The sequence below is a fragment of the Papio anubis genome, chromosome 3 (assembly GCF_008728515.1).
Source record: "Papio anubis isolate 15944 chromosome 3, Panubis1.0, whole genome shotgun sequence".
NCBI classification, from domain to species: Eukaryota; Metazoa; Chordata; class Mammalia; order Primates; family Cercopithecidae; genus Papio; species Papio anubis.
Genome location: NC_044978.1, coordinates 146,945,742 through 146,965,355, shown reverse-complemented (window position 1 = coordinate 146,965,355; position 19,614 = coordinate 146,945,742). Strand labels below are relative to the sequence as shown.

General features: G+C 42.4%; 1 protein-coding gene across 3 annotated transcripts in view; it reads right to left on the bottom strand.

Moving 5' to 3' along the window:
• The window catches only part of SMIM14 (small integral membrane protein 14), a 77,860-nt gene that overhangs the window by 19,875 nt on the left and 38,371 nt on the right, over nt 1-19,614 (bottom strand). For all 3 annotated transcript variants that reach the window (XM_003898596.2, XM_017958645.3, XM_021938379.2), the window contains exon 3: nt 3,407-3,455. In XM_003898596.2, the coding sequence (XP_003898645.1) occupies nt 3,407-3,455 (49 nt within the window). The remainder of the gene's footprint in view (nt 1-3,406; nt 3,456-19,614) is intronic.

Sequence of the window (19,614 nt, the reverse complement as noted above, 5' to 3'; positions counted from 1 at the left end):
ACCCATTGTCCTAACAATGCATGTTTCTATTGCTTTCTTGTCTTGAAGGCATATATATCGCCCAAATGGACTAAGTTCTGACCAAAGTTCTACTTTAGGCTAGGCACTGCACTAGCTCCCACTTCTCTAAGTTGTTATATCTGTGGAATTTGATGGGACACCCAGTTCACAAAGTAATAAAAATCATAATGTATACAAGTCTCTTTAAGATTACCTTACTGTTTCTTGTTTTAGTTTCATATACATAATAAACTGGCAGCTCTGCTTCGGAGATGTTACATATCAGCAACTAACCTACTAATAAATGCAATTTGGCAATATGTAAATAGCCTTAAAATGTGTGAAGAAAACCAGAACGTATCACTCCAAAATATGCCTCTTTCACATAGAAATTATTTTTGAGAGGCCAGGCATGGTGGCTTATGCCTGTAATCCCAGCTACTTGGGAGGCTGAGGCACTAGAATTGCTTGAACCTGGGTGGCGGAGGTTGCAGTGAGCAAATAGAAGAAAAGCTCTCTCTATTCCACTCTTTTCTGCCTAAAGGTAGGATACAAACTCTCCTTTATACACAACTCTACAGACTTAATAGCCCAGAGACAGCACCAGAGGAGTCTGCAAACAAACCTTACTCCATTAGTTTCCTCCCATATATTTACTTTCCCAGTGTCTTTTTTTTTTTTTTTTTTTTTTTTGAGATGGAGTCTCGCTCTGTCGCCCAGGCTGGACTGCAGTGGCCGGATCTCAGCTCACTGCAAGCTCCGCCTCCCGGGTTCACGCCATTCTCCTGCCTCAGCCTCCCGAGTCGCTGGGACTACAGGCGCCCGCCACCTCGCCTGACTAGTTTTTTGTATTTTTTAGTAGAGACGGGGTTTCACCGTGTTAGCCAGGATGGTCTCAATCTCCTGACCTCGTGATCTGCCCATCTCGGCCTCCCAAAGTGCTGGGATTACAGGCTTGAGCCACCGCGCCCGGCCACTTTCCCAGTTTCTTATCCTTCGAAGCCTAAAATCTCTTTCCTATGTTCTGCCCTTTTTCCACAAATGTATTGTTCTTTGTTGAAGATGCTACATAAGCCAGAGTTCTGAGCCACTGCTTTGAGTTACTTTGCACTGAAGTTTCTCCCACGCCACATACATTAAACTTGCTTTTCCCTTGTTCATCTATCTTTTTTTTTTTTTTTTTTTTTTTGAGAGGGTCTTGCTCTGTCACCCAGGCTGGAGTGCAGTGGTGTGATCTCAGTTTATTGCAACCTGTGCCTCCTGGGTTCAAGTGATTCTGGTGCCTCAGCCTCCAGAGTAGCTGGGACTACAGGCACGTGCCACCACGCCCAGCTAATTTTTGTATTTTTAGTAGACACAGGGTTTCCATGTTGGCCAGGCTGGTCTCAAACTCCTGGCCTCAACTGATCTGCCTGCCTCTGCCTCCCAAAATTCTAGGATTATAAGCCACCGCGCCCGGCAATCTATCCTTTGTTATAGGGTGTCTCAGCAAAGAACTCTGAGGTTGAAGAAAAAAATATTTGTCCTCCCCAACATATGCACACAAAGAATGTTCAAGTGTTGTTTATAATAGCAAAAAATGTATCAGTAACCTAAGATTCTAGTAAAAGGAAATCATTTAAACACTGGTGCTTCCCCACAATGAATTATTATTTAATCAATAATTTTTTTCTTTTTGAGATGGGATCTCACTTTGTCATCCAGGCTGGAGTGCAGTAGCATGATCATAGCTCACTGCAGCCTCAAACTCCTGAGCTCAAGTGATCCTTCTGCCTCAGTCTCCCAAGTAGCTGGGACTACAGGAGCACGCCACAATGCCTGGCTCAATAAATAGTAAGACAAATATATGTTGATATTTTATAAGTAGTGAAAAATAACACATACAATGTGATCCCATTTCTGTAAGTTTATATGAAATCTAATTATGCCAGGCTTCACCATCCTGTGAATGTCTTACTTTCCTTCTTGCAGTCTTCTGATACAAGACTGGATTGGTTTAAATACTATTTTACTAGTTCCCCTTAAAGCATCTCTCAAAATATTTCTGAGTATCCTGAAAAAAGATGTGTCACATAATGGCCACCAAGTCTGTCACCTACATATACCATGCAGTATTCATCTTTCCACTGATTCTCACTTTACCATCACTACTGCCCATAAAGCCATGTGGAGAAACTTCTCCACTGCCAAATTCCCTGATACGCATGTGAATGTCAGAGCCAAAGGAATGAACTCCACAGCCACCCAAAGTTTCCACACATGGAAAAGAATGGCCTCCTCCGCTAAGAAGTTCTCAGTGGCCGGGCATGCTGGCTTACGCCTGTAATCCCAGCACTTTGGGAAGCCGAGGCAGAAGGATCACTTGATCCCAGGAGTTCGAGACTCGTGTGGGCAACATGGGAAGGCCTTGACTCTACAGAAAATTCTGAAAAATTAGCCATGCGTGGTGGTGCATCCCTGTAGTCCCACCTACTAGGGAGGCTGAGGTGGGAGGATCACTTGAGCCTGGGAGGTCAAGGCTGCAGTGAGCCATAATCGCACCACCGCTCTCAGTGTGGGCGACAAAGTAAGACACTGTCTCTTAAAAAAAACAAAAAAGAATTCTCAAGCCTGCCAACAGATGCAAATAGATGTTAGGAAGAGAGTGAATGGTTTGCGCAAGCAGCTTTGATGCCCCAGTTACACCTGCCCACAGTGCCCTGTTATAGACATATTTACCAAGAAAAAAGACTAGGATATACCCGAATTTGTCAACAGTGGTTATCATTAAGTATTCTGGAAGTTCTTTCTTTTCCTTTCTTTTTTTTTTTTTTTTTTTGAGACAGGGTCTCACTCCGTCACCCAGGTTGGTGTGCAGTGGTGCCATCACAGCTCACTGCAGCCTCAACCTCCCCCGGCTCAGGTGATCCTCCCACCTCAGCCTCAGGAGTAGCTGGGGCTGCAGTTGTGCACCACCACACCCCACTAATTTTTGTATTTTTTGTAGAGACAGGGTTTCCCCATGTTGCCCAGGATGATCTCGAACTCCTGGACTCAAGCGATCCGCCTCAGCTTCCCAAAGTGCCAGGATTACAGGTGTGAGCCACCGCCCCCAGCCATTTTTTTCCTCATACTTATTTTATAATGTTCTGCAATAAACAGGGTTTTTGAGTCATGAAAAAAAATTTTAAGTTAAAGAATGAAATAGACAAGTAGCAAATACATTACGGAGAACCATTTTCTTATTAAAGAGCAAACTATGAGAATAATTTCTTTCTTTAGTGTCAAGAATTTCTTTCTTTTTTTTTTTTTTTTGGTAACCACCAGAATAGGCAATGTAAGAATACATTCTGACAAATATTGACAGGCATCTGGCCTCTAATTCCGCCCCCAATGCCATCCTTCCTCCTGTCTCAGCGGTACTTACATTCCTGAAGACACTCTGTGTCTGTGCAGTAAGACTGGGACTGCCGTAACTACAATGAATAAGAAAGGGAAGTTAGCTATTAGACTTCAACAAAAGTGGACAATAATTATTAGAAAGATCATGTTTTGGCCGGGTGCAGTGGCTCACGCCTGTAATCCCACACTTTGGAGGCTGAGGCGGGTGGATTGTTTGAGCTCAGGCATTCAAGACCAGCCTGGGTAACACAGCAAAACCCCACGTCTACAAAAAATACAAAAATTAGCCAGGTGTGGTGGTGTGTGCCTGTAGTCCCAGCTATTCAGGAGGCTGAGGCAAGAGGATCACCTGAGTCTGGGAGGTGAAGGTTGCAGCGAGCCAAGATGGCACCATTGCACTCCAGCCTGGGTGACACAGTAAGACCTTGCCTGAAAACAAACAAAAAAAATTCATGTTTTGTTTTGTTTTGTTTTTTGAGACAGGGTCTCACTCTGTTGCCTAGGCTGGAGTGCAGTGGTGCCATCCTGGGCTCAAGTGATCCTCCTGCCTCATCCTCCTGAGCAGCTGGCACTACAGGTGTGTACCACCACGCCTGGGTAATTTTTTAAAAATCATTTTGTAGAAATTTTTTAAAAATCATTTTGTAGGGTCTTACTATGTTGACCAGTCTAGTGACGAACCATGTTTTGGTTATTATTATTATTGTTAGAGTTTCACTCTTGTTGCCCAGGACGGAGGGCAATTGTGCGATCTCAGCTCACTGCAACCTCTGCCTCCCAGGTTCAAGCGATTCTCCTGCCTCAGCCTCCTAAGTACCTGGGATTACAGGCGCCCACCCCCACACCCAGATAATTTTTTTGTATATTTAGTAGACATGGGCTTTCACCATGTTGTCCAGGCTGGTCTTGAACTCCTGACCAAAGGTGATCCACTTGCCTCAGCCTCCCAAAGTGCTGGAATTACAGGCGTGAGCCACCACACCTGCTCACCATGTTTTGGTTTTTAATGAATGCTGTCCAAGAGTGTATCTTCAAAATCATACACAAACACAGAATACTCTGAGGGACTGTCTACTTTTTTTCCTACCCAAAATAATTTTCAAATATACTGTGATCTGTTGCAACTGACCCATTTAAATTAAATAATTTTTTTTTTTTTTTTTTTTTTTGAGACAGAGTCTCGCTCTGTTGCCCAGGCTGGAGTGCAGTGGCCGGATCTCAGCTCACTGCAAGCTCCGCCTCCCAGGTTTACGCCATTCTCCTGCCTCAGCCTCCCGAGTAGCTGGGACTATAGGCGCCCGCCACCTCGCCCGGCTAGTTTTTTGTATTTTTTAGTAGAGACAGGGTTTCACCGGGTTAGCCAGGATGGTCTCGATCTCCTGACCTTGTGATCCACCCGTCTCGGCCTCCCAAAGTGCTAGGATTACAGGCTTGAGCCACCGCGCCCGGCCTAAATTAAATAATTTTTTAAAAACCACCCATGACACAAATTCTTGCTACCAATATATAATTAGGCATCCCAAAGGGAAAGTGCTGAACCGTAGAGAACTAGAAGAGTAAACCTTTGTTAAAGAGATTTTTCTTCTCATTGAAAATTAGAAGCAGATAAAGGAAAAAAAAAAAAAAACCAGATTCTATTTGTAGAAAATGCATCTTTGAAAGGAAGCACAAAGAATCAGTGGTTGGATAGATAAGAAACCAATAAAAGGAGTTATGAGTGAAGGTACAATGGGGGAGTAGAGAAGAGTGACAGAAATAGAAGCTAAATTTTTCAATGTCTATCTTTTTATATAGTTTTAAAATCATGTGATTATCAATTTTAGAAAGAAAGTTAAAAAAGAAAAGGCCCATCTATCTATATTATAAACCATCCTTTTATGAGCATACAACCTATGCTGAGAACTTTTAGGATGTTTAAAAATGAAAATCTCATAAATCTTAATATAGAGATGAATAAATAGTAAAGAGAATGAGGGGCATATAACTTTCCAAGTTAGTCTCATTACTAACTACACCCTCTCCATTAGAGTAGTAAGCCACACTTGCAATTGTTTGGGACGGCAACTATGGTGCAGTAGTGCTTAGCTGGTTCAGCATGGCTCTGCAGAATGACAGGCCTAGATTTAAAGTCTGGTTCTACAACTTTTTTTTTTTTTCCTTTTAGAGATGAGTCTCACTCTGTCGCCCAGGCTGGAGTGCAGTGGCACGACCTCAGCTCACTGCAACCTCCACCTCCAGGGTTCAAGCAATTCTCCTGCTTCAGCCTCCCTACAGGTGCATGCCGCCATGCCCAGCTAATTTCTTTGGTATTTTAGTAAAGACAGGGTTTCACTGTGTTGCCCAGGCTAGTGTCGAACTCCTGAGTTCAGGCAATCTGCCTGCCTCGGCCTCCCAAAGTGCTAGGATTACAGGTGAGAGCCATAGCACCTGGCCCTGCAAGTTTCTAAGTTTCAAGACCTTCGGGCAAGTAATTTAACACCTCTAAGCTTCAGTTTCCTCGTCTGGTAAAATGGGGATATAATATCACCTATATCTAAGAGTACTAGTGAGAATTAAAATGGGTAACAGATATGAAATGCAGTAATCACTCAAGAAATGTTAGCTTTTATTACTGTGCCATACAAATTATGACCTCAACTAAACAATTATTGGAATTAACAACTAAACAAATCATTTTGTAAATTATTCTATGTTTGGAGCCAGGCACGGTGGCTCGTGCCTGTAATCCTAGCACTTTGGGAAGCTGAGGTAGGAGGATCGCTTGAGCCTAGGAGTTTGAGACCAGACTGGGCAACATGGCGAAACTCTCATCTCTACAAAATAGAAAAATTAGCCAGACCTGGTGGCGGTAGACCTTGTTTCAAAATAAAAACAAAAACAAAAACACTAGTCTTGTTTGAATAAGAATGAGAAAGCAGGTTTTTTTTTTTTTTAAAGAGTCTCACTTTGTTACTCAGGCTAGAGATGAGTGGTGTAATCACAGCTCAAAACAATCCTCCTGCCTCAGCCTCCCAAGTAGTTGGGACTACAGGTGCCACATTTTTGTACTTTTCGTAGAGATGGGATTTCATCATATTACCTAGGCTGGTCTTGAACTCCTAAGCTCAAGTGATCTGCCAGCCTCCACCTGCCAAAGTGCTGGGATTACAGGCATGTGCCACCAAGCCCAGTGAAGAAAATATTTTTTAAAAAATTAATTTTAATGAAATAGAAACAGGGTCTATGTTGTCCAGGCTGGTCTCAAATTCCTAAGCTCAAGCAATCCACCCACCTCGGCCTCCCAAAGTGCTGGGATTACAAACAGAAGTTAATGTGGATTTACTCACTGCCTTAATACAATTATCATTACTATGTATTCTTTTCTAGTCTTAAGATATGCAGACTTCCACATAATCGCAACTGTTGCAACAATTTTTTAAAATTATTTATTTATTTTTAGATACAGGGTCTTGCTATGTTGCCCAGGCTAGTCTCAAATTCCTGGACTCAAGTGATCCTCCTGCCTCAGCCTCCTGAGTAACAGAACACAGGTGTGCACCACTGTGTTGGGCAATTGTAATAAATATTTCTGGGAACTTGCTATATGCTAAATACTATACTAACAACTTTAATTTATTATCTTATTTGGTCCTCACCATGTTGGTCAGGCTGGTCTCGAACTCCTTACCTTGTGACCCGCCCACATTGGCCTCCCAAAGTGCTGGGATTACAGGTGTGATCCACTGCACCCAGCCTGTCACTCAGTAGTCTTTTTTTGTTTTTTTTTTGAGACTGAGTCTCGCTCTGTCACCCAGGCTGGAATGCAGTGGCACATCTTGGCTCACTGCAAGCTCCGCCTCCCGGGTTCACGCCATTCTCCTGCCTCAGCCTCCTGAGTAGCTGGGACTACAGGCGCCCGCCACCACGCCCGGCTAATTTTTTCTATTTCTAGTAAAGACGGGGTTTCACCGTGTTAGCCAGGATGGTCTCGATCTCCTGACCTCGTGATCCACCCACCTCGGCCTTCCAAAGTGCTGGGATTACAGGCGTCAGCCACTGTACCCGGCCGTCACTCAGTAGTCTTTAAGATGAACATGACCAGTGTTTTTCTTCAGCACTCATCTCTCCTCCTTCTACCAGGAAGAGGAGGAGCCTTCCCTTTGATGCTAAAAGAGTAATGTATCTATACTCTTTCCTGCTATATAAGTATCTGTAGAACCAATTACTCACACACAATTGGTAATTAGAGAAATTATGCCAGTTTAATATGGAAAGTATGTTGGTTCTTAAGTATTTTTCCTAGGTAAAGGGAGCTGGAAAAGCAGGAGTCAAATTATGCCTTTCAGTAGAAAAGGATACAGTCTTTAGCTCACTGCTGGGTAGACAGGAGCCTTTTTAGCCTTTTTTTTTTTTTTTTTTTTCTGAGACAGAGTCTGGCTCTGTGTCCCAGGCTGGGGTACGGTGGTGTAATCTTGGCTCACCACAACCTCCGCCTCCTGGATTCAAGTGATTCTCCTGCCTCAGCTTCCCAAGTAGCTGAGATTACAGATGTGCACCATCATGCCCGGCTAATTTTTGTATTTTTAGGAGAGATAGGGTTTCACCATGTTGGCCAGGCTGGTCTTGAACTCATGATCTCAAGTGATCCTCCTTCCTCGGCCTCCCAAAGTGCTGGGATTTAGGTGTGAGCCACTGTGCTTGGCCTCCTTTCAGTTTTAAACGAAAAATGAGTGCCTGTGTACACATACTCACAAACACAATCAAGAATGAAAGAAATTATCAGGATCCTGGCTAAGAAAAGCAACTTCATCTTAGACCAAGCTACGGTGAGTCTTTGAGACATCTTGCCAAGAGCTGGTGTTGGATCCTTCTCTTCTGTGCTTGACGGCTACATTCCTCATATTCACAAACAGGCTATGCTCTAGGCTCTGAATAATGAAATGCCAAAGTATCACAGCCACATTCCTAGTCCAGGACTTAAGGTGTTTGGCAAAGCAAAGTGTGCTGGGATATATATTCAATATGTTGAATTCAAACACCTATGACAGGTAAATCGTAGTCTTTTAAAGCATTCAGAAACCATGTATCCAGTATCCAGTAAAACAGGAGAATTTTAGTTTTGGGGGGTTTTGTTTGTTTTTTAAGAGACAAGGTCTTGCTCTGGTGCCCAGGCTGGAGTGCAGCAGCACAATCACAGCTCACTGCAGCCTATACTTCCCCGGCTCAAGCAATCCTCCTGCCCCAGGCTCCCAAGTAGCTGGTACCACAGGTGTGTGCTACCACACCCAACTTGAGAATCTCATGGTTTTGATGCAACTCTTAAGCAGAGAGGCCTAATTTACAATGTATCTCAATTTTCTCTTGACTTACTTGGAGAAAACAGTGGTACTAGTGATGCTGATTTTGTCTACTCCAAAGGGAAACACTACCTTTAGTATTCTCTTGTGAACTTTCTTTTTGTTATGTGGACAGGCTGAGAATTTTCCAAATCTTTAAGTTGTGGTTCCTTTTTGCTTAATAATTCCATCTTCGATTGGCTTCCCTCTTTTCAATTTTTGCTATAAACAATCAGGAGGAACCAAGCTATTCCTGCAACATTTTGCTTAGAAATCTCCTCAGCTAAATATCCAATTTCGTCACTCACAAGTTCTACCTCTCACCTAGAAAACACTAGAACACAAACATAATTCAGCTGAGTTCTTTGCTGCTTTGTAACAAAGATTGCCTTTTCTCCATTGTCCAGTAACGTTCTTCATTTCTAAGACCATATCAGAATGGCCTTTATTTTCTACTAAAATTCTGTACATGATTATTTATGTATTATGTAAGATGGAAGCTTCCTCTACCATTCTCCTCTCTTCTTGCTGAGCCCTCTCCAAAATCACCTTTAATGCCCTTATTTCTACCAACAGTCCCTCACAGCAAATATCAGCTTGTTCTAGCATACACTTAAAAACCCTTCCGGCCTATATCCATTACACAGTTGCAAAGTCACTTCCCCATTTTTAGGTATTTGTTATAGTAGCATCCCACTTTTTAGTAACACTTTTTGTCTTAGTTCAGGCTGCAACAACAAATACTATGGGCCAGGTAGCTTACACACAAACATTTATTTCTGACAATTATGAAGGCTGGGAAATCCCAGATTGAAGTTCTAGCTGATTTGGTTCCTGGTACGGGTCCTCTTACAGGCTTGCAGATAGAGGTCTTCTTGCTCCATCCTCACATGGTAGAGAAGAGGATCATCTCTTTTCTGTCTCTTCTAATATGGGCACTAATCCTATCACAAGGCCTCTACCCTCATGAACTCATTACCTTCCAAAGGTCCCACCTCCAAATGCCAGCACGTTGGGAATTAGGGATTCAACATATGAATTTTGGGGGGTAGGTACACAAACATTTAGTCCATAGCATGTATATATACTATGATGCCTTCTATGTAAAACAAAAATATAAACTATATACATACACATATGCATATTAAATTTCTAGAAGGAGTTGGGGGCGGTGGTTCACGCCTGTAATCCCAGCACTTTAGGAGGCCGAGGTGGGTGGATCATGAGGTCAGGAGATGGAGACCATCCTGGCTAACACAGTAAAACCCTGTCTCTACTAAAAATATAAAAAAATTAGCTGGGCGTGGTGGCAGGCACCTGTGGTCCCAGCTACTTGGGAAGCTGAGGCAGGAGAATGGCATGAACCTGGGAGGTGGAGCTTGCAGTGAGCCGAGATCTCGCCACTGCACTCCAGCCTAGGAGACAGAGCAAGACTCCATCTCAAAAAAAAAAAAAAAAAGCTCTAGAAAGATGTATGTGTCTATCCATATTTTCCAAAAACAGACACAGAATTATTTTAAAGTCAAACATGCTCTTCTAGAATCTTGCCACTCCCCATTGAGAGGTGAAATCTGGCCAGACTCTGTGGCTCATGCCTGTAATCCCAACACTTTGGGAGGTCAAGGCAGGAGGAATGCTTGAGCCCAGGCTATGGTTAAGCCATTGCACTCCATCCTGGGTGACAGAGCAAGACCCTGTCAAAGAAAGAAGAAAGGAGGAAGAAGGAAGAAGAAAGGAAGGGGGGAGGAAGGAAGGAGAGAAATCTATTTGCCCTCCTCTTGAACCTGGACAGGCTCGTGACTGCTACACCAAGAATACAGGAAAGGTGTTGTGACTTCTTAGACTAAGTTCTCTCCCTCCCCCATCTCCTCTCAGGAGGGATGCTCTCCCTTGGAACCAAGCCACCATGCTGTGAGGAGGCCAAGCAGCCACATGAAAAGGCCCTATGTAGACATTCTGAGAATACCGGCTAAGGTTCCAGCCACTTACCAGCATCAACTATCAGACAGTGAGTAACCAAGCTTCCAGATACTTCCTGCCCTCAACTTCTATGTCTTCTAGCTAAGAACACAAACAATGATCAGCAGACAAGCTGTGTGAATTCCAGACACAGTCTGTCAGCTTAGTGAACGAAGTTAGTTCATGAACTTAGTTCTATGGAATTAAGTTTTGGGGAAATTTGTTATACAATAATAATAATGGGAATAATACACAAGAAACTGTTGGCTGAGGGTGGTGACTCATGCCTGTAATCCCAGCACTTTGGGAGGTCAAGAAGGGAAGATTGCCTGAGGCCAGGAGTTTGAGACCAGCCTGGGCAACATAGAGAGACCCCATCTCTATTCTAAATAAATAAATAAAACATAACTTTACATCCTAAATACACAGTTCAAAATTGGTAAGACCAATTGTATTGCTAACCATAGAAGGCTATGTGCCTTCTATGTCTTCTAGTGCCTGGATATTGATTTTAAAAAATGATTAAGATTTGAAACAAAGTAGTCCACTGAAATTTCCTTATTGATTAAAATAAAACTCGAAAGTTATCACACGATTAAAAAAGCTATCATAGCAACATGAAAAATGCAAAATACTATTAAATTGAGGAAACTATACATATTCCATAGTATCTAAAAACATATTTCTTAAAAAGATCTGGGAAAATACAAACCAATTCATCTGGGAACATAGGAAATAAAAGCTAAGTATGGAGAAGGGAGTTCAGCCTTACTTTTAATGTACTGATATTTTTTGAAAGTACATGTTCATATATTATTTATATAATTAAATATTTTAAAAATAGAAACAAAAACAAAGAAAGAAAAATATTTTACAAAAGTTTTAACATAACTAGCAAAAATACATTTGCTGCATAGAGAAGTCTCTCAAAGAAACCTTCCAGACACAGATACTTTTCTTCCAGGAAAGGTCCAACGGGCCTTAAAGTGACTTACGTAAGTATAGTAGACATCACAATTTACAGGACATTCAGGCCTATAAAAAGGCATCTGACCAAGGGTCTCCCAAATCACATGTTTTTACAGTACTTTATTACAGAAACAAATTTATTTTATTTTTTCTTGAGACGGAGTCTCGCTCTGTCACCCAGGCTGGAGTACAATGGCACAATCTCTGCAGAGTGTAACCTCCGCTTCCCGGGCTCAAGCAATTCTCCTGCTTCAGCCTCTCAAGTAACTGGGATTACAGGTGCCCACCACCACATCCGGCTAATTTTTGTATTTTTAGCAGAGATGGGTTTTCACCATGTTGACCAGGCTGGTTTCAAACTCCTGACCTCAAATGATTCGCCCACCTCAGCCTCCCACAGTGCTGGGATTATAGGCGTGAGCCACTGCGCCTGGCCCAGAAACAAATTTCAATAAAGATGTAGAAGTTTTAGTTATGCTGTTTAGATTAAGAGTTGAAATACAGAGCTCAACAATTAAAACATAAAAATAAAGAGGATTACTTGCATTCCAAAATCTTAGATTCCAACAGAACAGGAAAAACACATGAGTATAATCCAAGTTCACATTTCTAAATCCATCTGCTCTCTCTTTCTAGAATTCCTATCATTAATAGAAGAAACTATATACCAAGACAGCCAGTGAAGCAGAGCAACAGGAGAAGAGGGTGAAGCCAGAAGCAAATTATTTCAATGGAAGAAAAACCTCCGCTCCAGGTTGTTTTCATTGGTATAAGGATATGAGTTACTTTTTTAAAAAGAATAGTACGCAGCCGGGCACGGAGGCTCATGCCTGTAATCCTAGCACTTTGAGAGGCCGAGGTGGGTGGATCACAAGGTCAGGAGTTCAAGACCAATCTGGCCAACATAGTGAAACCCTGTCTCTACTAAAAATACAAAAAATTAGCCGGGTGTGGTGGCGTGCACCTGTAATCCCAGCTACTCGGGATGCTGAGACAGGAGAATCACGTGAATGCAGGAGGCAGAGGTTGCAACGAGCCGAGATAGCGCCATTGCACTACAACCCAGGTAACAGAGTGAGACTCCGTTTCAAAAAAAAAAAAAAGAACACTAAAGTAGTTACAAGGAAATACCTGATTTTTCTTTTTCTTGTTTTATAAAGAATACCAGACAACTTAAAAGAATAATTTATGCCAGGCATGGTGGCTCACACCTGTAATGCCAGCACTTTGTGGGGCCAAGGCGGGCAGATCACCTGAGGTTGGGAATTTGAGACCAGCCTGACCAACATGGTGAAACCCCGCCTCTACTAAAAATACAAAATTAGATGGGTGTGGTGGCACATGCCTGTAATCCCAGCTACTCAGGAGGCTGAGGCAGGAGAGGTGCTTGAACCTGGGAGGCGGAAGTTACGGCGAGCCGAGATCACGCCGTTGCACTCCAGCCTGGGCAACAAGAGCAAAACTCTGACTCAAAAAACAAAAAAGAATGATTTATGATTAGACAGGGGTTTTGTGTAGGCAACTTTCTATACTTATACTAGTATTCTACTACTACATCACTAAAAATCCATAGTTAGCACCTGGGCGTGGTGGCTCAGGCCTGTAATCTCAGCACTTTGGGAGGCTGAGGCAGGCGGATCACCTGAGGTCAGGAGTTCAAGACCAGCATGACCAACAAGGCCAAACCCCGTCTCTACTAAAAATACAAAAATTAGCCGGGCATGGTGGCAGGCGCCTGTAATCCCAGCTACTTGGGAGGCTGAGGCAGGAGAATTGCTTGAACCCAGGAGGCGTAGGTTACTGTGAGCCCAGATAGCGCCATTGCACTCCAGCCTGGGAGACAGGGCGAGACTCTGCCTCCAAAAAAAAAAAAAAAAAATCCATAGTTATCACGGGGCATTTTCCCTATTAAATAACACAGAATTATATGTAACATGATGAAGATACCCAGATTGTCACTGAAAGAGATTCACCGTCATTGAAAGAAAGAATTCATCTATTCTTATCTACCTTTTTGAGTCCTTTTAGCCAGTATTATAAAGCACTAAATGTCTAATTAAAGTACAGTTATCCCTCGGCATCTACAGGGGCTTGGTTCCAGGAATCCCCCTCAGATTCCAAATCCAGACACTTGAATCCTTTATATAAAATTGTATAGTATTTACATAAAATCTATGAACATCCTCCCACAGACAAATTGTCTCTAGGTTACTTACAATACTTAATACAATGTACAGGCTACGTAAACAGTGGTTATGCTATTGTTTTATTATTTGTATTATTATTTTAAAAATATTTTTGATTTACAGTTGACTAAATCCACGAATCCAGAGAGCACAGGTACGAAGGGCCAACTGTATTAGATTAGGAAAGAAAAAAGTCTATGATGTGAGATAATACCTCAATTTTTTAAGCGTTTCTGAACATTCCTGAGACAAACAGAAGCATACATACACCTGGCAAAATACAACTGCATTAAGAATAGTCTAACACTCGCTGTAACTCAATGATGTAATTAAATCATAGGAAGGACCCATGCCAAGTGAGTAAAACCTTGTCACCAGCACCCCAAAACGGGCATTCTTTGTACTGCAATCATATCAGTCTTGAACTTAAACACTATTAGTTTATAACATGTACTTTTTTTTTTAGACAGTCTCCCTGTCTCCCAGGATGGAGTGCAGTGGTGTGACAGCAGATCACTGCAACCTCCACCTCCCAGACTCAAGTGATTCTCATGTCTCAGTCTCCCAAGTAGCTGGGATTACAGGTACCTGCCACCATGCCCAGCTAAATTTTGTATTTTTAGTAGAGACTACTAACAACAGGGTTTCACCATGTTGGCCAGGCTGGTCTCAAACTCCTGGCCTCAAGTGATCTGCCTGCCTCAGCCTCCCAAAGTGCTGGGATTACAGGCGTAAGCCACCCCACCCAGCCCTATAATGTGTACTTTAAAATACCCCTATAATAACATAGAGAAGCTTAGTGAGGTGGCTCACAACTGTAATCTTAGCACTTAAGAAGGGTGGAACAGGAGGAAGCTTGAGGCTAGGTGTGTGAGACCAGCCTAGACAACACAGTGAGACCCCATCTCTACAAAAAAAAAAAAATACAAAAATTAGCCAGGCACAATGGTGTGTACCTGTAGAACCAGCTACTCCAGAGGCTGAGGTGGGAGGATCGCTTAAGCCCAGGAGTTCAAGGCTGCAGTGATTTACTATCACACCACTCCACTCCAGCCTGGGTGACACAATGAGACCCTGTCTCTTAAAATAAAAATAAAGGAAAAATACAGATAGATCAGAAAGATAGTCATTTGTCTCCTTTTTTTTTTTTTTTTTTTTGAGACAGGGTGTCTCACTTTGTGGCCCAGGCTGGTTTCTAAATTCTTCCTTCAAACAATCCTCCCACCTCTGCCTCCCAAAGTGCTGAGATTATGAGCGTGAACCCAGCCAGATTTATATTCTTTGTACTAAAACTTACATATAAGCAGTGATGAGTGAGTAGTAAGAGAAGTGTCAACCACTGTTAGTGCCCATAAAGCTTCATGAGAGGATACTTTTTTTTATTTTTATAGATTTTTTAAAACATTCTGATAAGAACAAATCCTACCAATGTATAAATCAAGGTAAGGAGAAGTTTTATATGAATTATTGAGCAGCTACATTGTAGTGTACATATAACTATGGTGCATTTAAAGATTTTTTTCTTCAGTGAAAAAGTTTTCTGTAACTACGATTTTGTTTTTTTTGTTTTTGTTTTTGTTTTTTTTTGAGACAGTGTCTCACTCTGTTGCCCAGGCTAGAGTGCAGTGGCACAGTCTTGGCTCACTGCAACCTCTGCCTCCTGGGCTCAAGCCATTTCCCACCTCAGCCTCCTGAGTATCTGGGACTACAGGCACACGTCATCACATCTGGCTAATTTTTTTATTTTCTGTAGAGAAGGGGTTTTGCCATGTTGCCCAGGCTGGTTTCAAACTCCTAGACTCAAGCGATCTGCCTGCCTCTGCCTCCTTTGGGAAGAGTGCTGAGTTCACAGGCATGAGTCACTATGCCAGGCCTGTAATTACTAATTTTTGTATATATCTGTATGAGATGCTTAGGAAGTTTTATTTTCAGGTTAATTATTTGAGTGGGTAATGCATTCATATGGTTTTAAAATATAAAAATACAGTGAAGAGTATGCCTCCTGTTCCTTCCTCCTACTCCTCTACCCCACCCTTGATTGCATATATAGTGCTTTTTTTTATTTGTTTTCTTTGCGTTTAGCTCTTATTGCCCAGACTGGAGTGCAATGGCGTGATCTCAGCTCACCGCAACCTCCGCCTCCTGGGACCAAGCGATTCTCCTGCCTCAGCCTCCTGAGTAGCTGGGATTTATAGGGATGTGCCACCATGCCTGGCTATTTTCTCCACGTTGGTCAGGCTGGTCTCGAACTCCCGACCTCAGCTGATCTGCTTGCCTCAGCCTCCCAAAGTGCCGGAATTACAGGCGTGAGCCACCGGGCCCAGATGCATATATAGTGCTTTTTAAGGTGCTTAAAGGAGATCAACCGAGAAGAACACGATGCTGAAGAAACAGCCTGAAGCTAAATGGTCAGGATTGAACATGTCTCTGCCACTCTCTGGTCAGTTCCAACACCTGGGAAAAGTAACTTACTTCAGTTTCCTCATCTGTAAAAAGAAATCCTAGTTCTTACATCAGAGGTTTTCAATGGACTAGGCCCCCTTCAAACCCTCCCCACTGTAACCCCTGTCTGAGGTATAGCCCTTTGAACCTTTTTTATGTATTTACAAACACATTGTACTGACTTCAACAATACACACGCCTGCAAAGGCTTTTTATGGCACTCGCTAGCATTTCTCTGATACTTCTAAAATATCAGTTTATCAAATTCTCTTTGTATTTCTAATAATAGCTTTGCATTCTCACTGTCACCCAGGCTGGAGTACAGTGGTGCAATCACACCTCATCGCAGCCTTGCTTCCCAGGCTCAAGCAATCCTCCGACCTCAGCCTCTGAAGTCGCTGTGACTATAGGTGTGTGCCAACATGCCCAGCTAATTTTTGTAATTTTTGTAGAAACGGGATTTTGCCATACTGCCCAGGCTGGTCTTGAACTCCTAGGCTCAAACAATCTGCTTTTCCTTGGCCTCCCAAAGTGCTGGGATTACAGGCATGAGCCACGGTGGCTGGCCCAGGTTTCCTTTTTTTTTTAGCCTACTTCTCCTCTCATTGGTTCCCCTATGCATCCAAATGACTCCCTTAGGGTATTCTGGACATCTGAGAAGCAGGTTTTTGGTGGTTGTGATTGGCTTGCATCCTACATGGCTTAAAAATGTCCCACCAGACATTCACAAAAATGAAAACCCTGAGCCTATAACCTAACCTCATCTAACAGAAAAATATCAAGTAATTTTTAGATGGTATTGACTTTTCAAGGAATTTAACTGGACTTTAGCATTTAAATCAGGAAAAATTGTACTTAGTTTTATTTAAAGCTCTACCAAGACCTGTCCTCCATTTCAGAAAGTCATTGTCACTGGTGGTTTTTGTTTTTTGTTTTGAAACGGAGTCTTGATCTGTTGCCCAGGCTGGAGTGTGCAGTGGCATCATCTAAGCTCACTGCAGCCTCCGCCTCTGGGGTTCAAGCAATTCTCCTGCCTCGGCCTCCCGAGTAGCTGGGGTTATAGGTGCCCACCACCACACCCAGCTAATTTTTGTATTTTTAGTAGAGACAGGGTTTCACTATGTTGGCCAGACTGTCACTGGAGGTATTTAAACCCAACAAAACAAACATGTACGAGTCTGCATTTATAACCATAATGTTCATGATTTTTCCTGTTTGTAAGTATTTATTTCAGCTTGTCTTCTAACTACATCATGGTCCTTTTATTTTCTTCAATTACTTTGCCTGTTTTTCTGCTTACATTAGTGAAGAACTAGCTCAATGAACAGTTAGGCTATACAAACAGCTTCCCTAATCAAGGAAGTAAGCAGGCAGGCTAAAGAGCCTCTTAACTCTCAAAGTGAGGAAGACTTCATTACAAGACTTTATAGTACATTTCATTCCAAAACCAAGCGTTTTTTCTCTTCCTTCCTACTTTATTTACAACCACTGCAGAGAGTCTGGGGTTTCCTTGGTTTCCCTCTTGGTCCTTAACATACAACTAGGAATCCTCCCCCAGAAAAGTTTTCTACTTGTCTTAGACAACAACTCTTGTGGTTTTAGCCTGGTAGCAAAGGCCTAAGCCAGTTACTTTATATTGCATAGAAGGGAAAAGAGGTACAACAGATCCAGCTACTCAGTAGACCTATTCCTCCTTTTTGCACTCACTGAAAGGTTTTGCTTTCTGTTTTGTTTGGTAGTTTTAATTGTTTTAGTTATTCATGTACACAATTTAGAGTCAAACAGTTCTGTAAGGTTTGTTCTGAAAAACAGTAATTTTTCATCCTCCTACCCACTTCTCCCTCCAGAAGCAACCATTTTCAACTTTTAGCTGATTGTTTTACTGCTTACCTCCATGTCTTTTATATATAAATATGCATTATTGCAACTTCTTGATTTTTCCATGTTAAACAATATCCACAGACGTACCAGTATAGAGTGTGAAGATCTACTTCTCCCTGACCTCGTGTATACTTTCCATCCCCTAATAATGGTTGTATCATAAAGTTGTTTAGTTCAATACTCAATTATCGCATTATTATAACTATATAAATGTTCTTCACAGTTGAGCCACACAGTAAACTATACTGTAATTACTTTTTCTTTTCTGTACTACTTCATGTGTTTCTTTAAAGTTAGTACATTTTTTTGCATGTTTCTATGACTTTTCAAAACTTGTTCACAGTTCCCTAGATCACGAGATGTCTAGACTCACCAGGTATTGTACCAATTCATCTTTCTAAAGAAGTCTCTCCCAGAGCCATGTGACCCCGCTCCCCCGACTCCCCCGCAACTAAGCCAGCTCCCTGTAGTCCTGATGCACAGCTGCCACCCTGGGATGTCCCTTCACCATCATCCTGAAAGGTACTTTGTTTCTCATCTGTGCTAGATCTGCTTTCTATACTCAAACTCCTAGTCTTCTTTCTTGGCTTATGCCTTCATTTCAGTGAAAAATAGTTCATCCTCTAGGAACTTTCTACAAAAGCATACTCCCCCAACTTGATTGAGAGATTGGCTGGATACAGAATGCTGGATTGGTAATGATTTCCCTTCAGGATTTTGAAGCCACTGTGCCAATGCCTTTTAGTTTCCAGTTTTGCTGTTAAGAAATCTAAAGTCATTTAGATTCTTGACCCTTAGTATGTGACCTGTTTTCCAGGAACAGCAAGGGGGCCAGAATTGTTAGAACAAAGTGGGCAAAGGAGAAGAGTAGGGTGGAAGGGGACAGATCACACAGGGCCATGTAAATTTTGTTTTTTTACTCTGAGTCTCATGGAAGATACTGCAGGAATCTGAGCAAAGGAGAAACGTTACTGACTTCACTAAAATGGATCACTTCAACTGCTGTAGTGAGACTAAACTTGAAGGGGCTTGGGGGTAGCAAGAGGGCAGAAACAAGGTGATCCATAAAGTGGCTAAATGCAGCAATCCAGGCAAGAGATGACGGTAGATTAGACCAAGGTGTTGCATTGGAGGTGTGAAAAATGGCTGGATTCTGGATGTATTTTTAAGGTTGACCCAAAGGATGATTCTGCATCAGATGTGGGTTGAAAGAAGAGGGTAGGTCGGGCATGGTGGCTCACACCTGTAATCCCAGCACTTTGGGAGGCTGAGGCAGGTGGATCACGACATCAAGAGATTAAGACCATCCTGGTAGTTTTGGTGAATACTACCAATATGGTGAAACCCCGTCTTTACTAAAATTACAAAAATTACCTGGGCGTGGTGGCACACGCCACCACACCCAGGTGAGGCAGGAGAATCACTTGAACTCAGGAGGCGGAGATTGCAGTGAGCCAAGATCGTGCCACTGCACTCCAGCC